The sequence below is a fragment of the Gavia stellata genome, unplaced genomic scaffold (genome assembly GCF_030936135.1).
Source record: "Gavia stellata isolate bGavSte3 unplaced genomic scaffold, bGavSte3.hap2 HAP2_SCAFFOLD_51, whole genome shotgun sequence".
NCBI lineage: Eukaryota > Metazoa > Chordata > Aves > Gaviiformes > Gaviidae > Gavia > Gavia stellata.
The window spans coordinates 464,118-470,282 of record NW_026776971.1 but is presented as its reverse complement, the minus strand read 5'-3'; the positions used below and the strand labels follow the sequence as shown (position 1 = coordinate 470,282).

General features: G+C 52.7%; 1 protein-coding gene across 1 annotated transcript; it reads left to right on the top strand.

The window, feature by feature from the left end:
• Positions 1-2,481: 2,481 nt before the first annotated feature.
• LOC132321543 (outer dense fiber protein 3-like) lies at positions 2,482-5,920 on the top strand. The gene is made up of 6 exons (XM_059835042.1): positions 2,482-2,587; positions 3,389-3,589; positions 3,811-3,912; positions 4,626-4,747; positions 5,179-5,319; positions 5,834-5,920. The coding sequence occupies exons 1-6, from the start codon at positions 2,482-2,484 to the stop codon at positions 5,918-5,920; spliced, it is 759 nt and encodes a 252-aa protein (XP_059691025.1).
• Positions 5,921-6,165: the final 245 nt, after the last annotated feature.

Genomic DNA, 6,165 nt, shown 5'->3' with positions numbered 1-6,165 from the left:
TCCTGTGGCCTCCTGTTGCCTCCTCCTTCTCCTTCTCCCTTTTCCTCCTGTAGCCTCCTTTGCCTCCTCCTTCTCTTCCTTCCTGTAGCCTCTGTTTGTTCCTCCTCCTTCTCCTTCTCCCTTTTCCTCCCGTAGCCTCCTTTGCCTTCCTCCTTCTCTTCCTTCCTGTGGCCTCTTGTTTTTCCCTCCTTCTCCTCCTGGCTGCTCATGGCTTGGACAGCCATACTCTTTACTGGGTAAAAAGCTGGCTGGATGGCCGGGCCCAAAGGCTTGTGGGGAATGGAGTTATCTCCAGTGGATGGCCGGTTACAAGTGGTGTTCTCCAGGGCTCAGTATTGGGGCCAGTTCTGTTTAATATCTTTATCAGTGATCTGGATGAGGGGATCGCATGCACCGTCAGTAGGTTTGCAGACGACACCAAGTTGGGCGGGAGTGTTGATCTGCTTGAGGGTGGGAAGGCTCTGCAGAGGGATCTGGACAGGCTGGATCGATGGGCCGAGGCCAATCGTATGAAGTTCAACAAGGCTGAGTGCCAGGTCCTGCACTCGTGTCACAACGACCCCATGCAACGCTACAGGCTTGGGGAAGAGTGGCTGGAAAGCTGCCTGGTGGAAGAGGACTTAGGGGTGTTGATCAACAGCCAGCTGATTATGAGCCAGCAGCGTGCCCAGGTGGCCAAGAAGGCCAATGACATCCTGGCTTGTATCAGAAACAGTGGGGCCAGCAAGACTAGGGAAATGATTGTACCTTTGTATACTCGGCACTGGTGAGGCCGCACCTCGAATACTGTGATTAGCTCTGGGCCACTCGCTACAAGGCAGGCACTGAGGTGCTAGAGTGAGTCCAAAGAAGGGCAACGAAGCTGGTGAAGGGTCTGGAGAGCAAGTTCTACGAGGAGCGGCTGAGGGAACTGCAGTTCTTTAGTCTGAAGCAAAGGAGGCTCAGGGGAGACCTTATCACTCTCTACAACTACCTGAAAGGAGGTTGTAGCCAGGTGGGTGTCGGTCTCTTTTCCCAGGTAACAAGTGATAGGACGAGAGGAAACGGCCTCAAGTTGTGCCAGGGGAGGTTTAGATTGCATGTTAGGAAAAACTTCTTCACTGAAAGGGTTATCAAGCACTGGAACAGGCTGCCCAGGGAAGTGGTACCTGGAGGTATTTAAAAGAGGTGTAGATGTGGCACTTAGGGACATGGCTTAGTGGTGGACATGGCAGTGTTTATTTGCCATTAGACTGGATGATCTTAAAGGTCTTCTCCAACCTAAATGATTCTGTGATTCTATGATTCTGTACTATCTGAACTGTTGGCAGTACAGAATTAGACAAGTGGACAAACAAAAAGGGTGGAAATGGGGCCAAGCTGACGAGCTCCAAGAACATTACTCTGAGAAAAAGACTTCTTCCTTAGGAAAGTTTTCACATTTTTTTTCTTCCAGGTCATCCCATTTGCTGACATCTTCCTCAAACAGTTCCACGCCGTCCAGCACAGCTGCAAGACATCCCTTCATTCCTGCATTTCTCATTGATTCCCATTCCCTATTCACCCTCAATACTCAAGACAGCATCATGCAGGCTGCGAGGAAAAAAATTACCTGCATCCCAGCCAGGCCCAGTACAGAAACCCTTCTGTGCCCTCTCACAATTTTTATTCCTATGAGAAACCCATGTAATATAGGACATGTGACTTCCTGGGGAGAAATGTGAAAACGCTCCTGATCTGTGGCTGGCATCTAGCTTTCCTTGCATGACCAAGAAAGTACACACAAGTCTGCACGGTTTCTTCTGCACCTTGGGAAAGGCCTCTCGTGCCTGTGTTTCCAAGGACAACCTCCCAAAAGTGGCACTGCAGAGGTATTCCTCAGCCTTGGTAACTGAGAGCCACCAGCGGCAATTTCCTCTTACTAACATCAGGCCCAATTTGCCCTCCCCAAGAAAAAAAGGTAGATTCAGGGACATCTGGAAAATAAGACATGAAATAGAAAATTCCAGGTGCTCAAATGCACATTCATGCTATTACGTGAGCCCAACAGTCTAAGGCTGCTAGATGAAATGCACAAATCACATCAGTTTTTCCCTCCTTGCATGTTTCTGCCATGCAGACCTCATGAAGGTCTAGCCCTGCAAGTTGGACAACCCCAGCTCCTGATCAGCCGTATCACGCAACAGCACGTATGCCAGGCGCCAGGAGCCTGTATGATGTCACAGTGCGTCCCCATGATGAGTGAAGGCCTCTTCCCAAGGCCACCTGGCAGCTGACAGCACAACCTCTCCTGCCCGATCGCTGCCTGCCCTCACCCTCACTGTGCTCTGCGACCGAGAGCTGCAGCAGCCAACGAGCTCGTCCGCACCCAGTCCGATGGCCAAGGCTGAGAAAGGTGACGCGTCGCTGCTCCTCCCGGGGAGGTTTCACACCGGGCCTCTGTCAGAGAAGCCCCTCAACAACTCTCCTGCTCTTGCCATAGGCTTTGTAGCCACCTCCAAGATGGACGGAGCCTGGGTGGGCACCTGGAGACCTCATCGCCCACGCGGCCCCATCATGGCCCAGTTTACCAGCCCAGGACCCAAGTACTCAATCCCCGGGACCACAGGTAAAACCACCATACAAGGGGGGAGCGCCACATCCACTACCTCCAGGGGACAAGTAGCCACTGCCCCATTCCCCTTTGCTCCAATCCTCCATGTTCTCAGCTGCAGCAAGGACACAGGCCTGCCAGAGGAAGCTCAGGCTGCTCATGGGAAAGCCCCGGAGAAGAGCTGCCTGGCTCTGCAAAGCCCAGAGGTGGCCTTAGCAGCCCCTTAACGCCTGAGTGCACAGGAGGAAGCTTGTTCTGTATCTTTGCCACAAACTTGTTGCTCCCACTTCACCCTTTTCTTCTTCTCTTCTTCTCCTCCTCCTCCTCTTCCTCTTTTTCTGCTTCTCCTCCTTCTCTTCTTCTCCTCCTTCATCTTCTCCTCTTGTACTTCATCTTCTCTTCCTGTTCTTCTTCTCCTTCTTTTTCAACTTCTCTGCTTCTTCTCCTTCACTTTCTTCTTCTCCTCCTCTGTCATAGCAGTAAAGTTTCATTTTCTTTTCCATCAGGGCGCTGGGAAAGCAAAACGTCACAGAAGCGATCTTTACGTTTGCTTTAAGTTAACTTAGCAACTGTTTTGGGGTTTACTACTTCATAACAATAGCATTTTGGAGATATGCTGATTAATTGCACGGTGCCTACATTGTTCTTGCTGGAGGTCATTGTACCATTGTATTGGCCTGCTGGTATCCTCCTTGGAGGAAAAAGTCACACAGGAAGGGACTTTCTTGAGGCCGGCAACTCCGACTCCTCCACTTAGAAACTAGCTTTAAATAGGCAGTTGCAGGCAGGTGTCCTTTCACAGGCTTTTCTTCCTAGGTTACCTGGCTCACAATCCCAGCAAAACCAAAGCGCCTGCGTACACGTTTCAAGGGGCCAAACGTCCCGTCGCAGACAGCTGTTCTCCGGGTCCTCGGTACTACGTCCAGCCCTCCATCACCAGGAACGGGAAGTACGTGGCTCCAGCACATCACATGTGCGGACTTCCCAAGATAAAGACCGAGGTCACCCCTGGACCGAGTGAGTACCATTTCTCCAGCACTTCTTTCAGGCAAGACAAGCACGCCTTCCTTTTGCCCTGTGCTACCGGGGTACAAAACCATCAGCTCACGCCCTGAAGGAGCTTCAGAGGTTTCCAGACAGAAAGCAAACAAGGCTGAGACCTCCACCTGACCTTTCCTCTTTGGCTTGAGGAAAAGAGCTCAGCTTCACTGCTTTTCTCCATTTCTCCTCTGCCCTAGGCGACTACTCCACCGACAAGGCCAACAAACACCTCTACAAATGTGCGCCGGCACAGTCCATGGCCTTCCGGCATAAGGCCGTCAAAACCGACCAAACTCCAGGTAGGGGAACTTGGGGAGATACACACACTTGCAGCCTGCGTGTCCTCCCAGGAAAATCTGCTGGACAGCTTATTCAACAGGCCTAGGGAAAAGCCTGCACAGCAGGACGCAACGGCCTCTTGACAAGCTTGCTTGATGTCCCAGACCACCTGTCACGTTAAAGGGCAAGGCAATTTGGCAGAAAATAAACCCCCTTGCGTTCCAGCTTGTCCTCAGATATCAGAGGGGCTGGGGGCGGCGAGGCTTAGATTCTGAGTGATGCCCAATGCTCTGTGTTACAAGTCCGGTCACGTTCAATGTATTGAACTCTCATGATTACAGATGCACTCGTAACACCATGCACTTTCAGTCCAGTCGTGTTCCATGACCTAGCATGGCCACACTTAAGGGATTTATGGCGTTCAGTGAGAACTCTCACGGCTAGATTAGTGAATAGTGCCTTTCCGTAAAATGCGAATATAAATCTAATTCCTAAGTTACCTCCAGCAATTATTCCACACCACCAACTTCTCTCATCCCATAGAAGAAGCGGCAACTCAGGCTTGGAGCTGCCGACACATGCCACGTGTGACCGAAGACGAATACATTGGGAGGAGGGGCAAAACATCCTTCCTGCTCCTGGCAGCAGCCTTGACAGGCTGCTCCTCTCCCACCCCAGCGCTGCTGCTCTCCCCGCAGGACTCACACAGGCGTTCTTCCCATTCCCCTTCCAGGTCCTGGCACCTACACCCTGCCTCGGCTGGTGGGACCCAACACAGCCTACACCCACGCCAGCCCGTGCTACTCCATGAAAGGGAAGAGTAAGCACAATGGCTTTGCTGAAGACCTCTCCAAGGTGAGCTACGCTTCTCTGCTCTCTCACGTCAGCAGCTGAAGCTCAGGTTAGAAGGGCTCCAGCGCCTGCTGCAGCCTCTCTTAACGCGCACTTCCCTGCACCAGCAGCAAAACCCAAGAAGCCTCGGGTCCCCTGGCTCTCCTGCTCTTAACAGCGGGAAAGGGGAGGCTCTGCCGACACCTGCGGTCCCTCGTTTCCTAACACTAACGGTTTTGGTGGGGCAAAGCTCATCGGCACTAATGGGAATCTCCCTCCTCCTCTGGGAAATCTGCCTCTTGGCAGGTTAAATGGAGGTTCCCTTGTTACAATCGCTCCGTGCCTCTCACACCACTTCTCTGGCCAGCCAGCTCAAGTAGCACAGCCCGTGTGGGCACCCAGCAAGAATCAACACCCGCCTTCTGTACCCAACAACCTCCCTGCCTCTCTTACAGACGCCAGGTCCTGCTGCATTCCCCAAGGTGGAACTGGACGTCTACAAAAAAAGGGCTCCCGTGTACACGATGGGAACCAACAGTAGACTCGGAGGTGACAAAACAGTGAAGCCGGGGCCAGCAGACTACCACCCGGGAAAGGTAAGGCAGCCTGCCCACCTCTCCTCCTCCGCTTTGCAACAACCAACCCTTAAGCATCTCCCCCTTCCGACGGGGCTTCTGAGAACTCAAGACCACCTTACTGGAGTGACAAAACACAGGACAGCAGGCCTGCTCCCTGGCCTTGGCCCAAAGCCGAGCAGAGGGAGGCCAAAACCCCCATCTTTGCATCTCCCCTAGCTGAGCCATTCAATGCTGATAGGCGCTCACACATCACAAGCTCTTCAGGAGGACACACTGCCGCAGAAGGGACAAGCAGACCCAAGAGCAGACCTTTCTTATGCACTGGGGATCAGCTGGGAGGGCAGGGGCATCTAGCAAAGTCTGGCTGGAGCTAGAAGGACTCTGGACTTGGAGCCAGTTCCAGTGCCAGCTCAGCTCTGGGCAAATGCACCTACATCAACTTGTTATGCCAGACGGCCTTCTCTGAAGACAAGTCTTCTTAAGAACAAGGCACCACGGTCACCCTATTTTTTCCTCACTTTTCCCCTTCCAGGTGACGCTGATCAAGCCCCAGGCACCTGCTCCCACTTTTGGACTCCGACATTCCCTCTACACAATTCCTCTAATACCTCTGATATGAGACTAATAAAACAACACCCCCCGCAAAGACCTTGTCTGGTCACCTTCAGCTGCAGGGAGAGGGCATGTGCGTGAGTGAGGACGATCAGCTCCCTCCATTTCATGTCTATGCCTCAGCCAAAACATTGCAAGACAAGGACGAGAGGAGAGCACCGAGATCAACAGCATAAGCAAGGCAGAGAGCTCTGACAGCACCGTTTCACCTGACCGAACCTAAACACTGCCCCGTGAAAGCAGTCCAGCCCT

Excerpts from the sequence above, each read along its gene's own strand:
- LOC132321543 (XM_059835042.1), top strand. The coding sequence starts at position 2,482 with ATGGACGGAGCCTGGGTGGGCACCTGGAGACCTCATCGCCCACGCGGC. Across the intron at positions 3,913-4,625 it reads CAAAACCGACCAAACTCCAG|GTCCTGGCACCTACACCCTG; the intron begins GTAGGGGAACTT and ends TTCCCCTTCCAG. Across the intron at positions 4,748-5,178 it reads TTGCTGAAGACCTCTCCAAG|ACGCCAGGTCCTGCTGCATT; the intron begins GTGAGCTACGCT and ends CCTCTCTTACAG.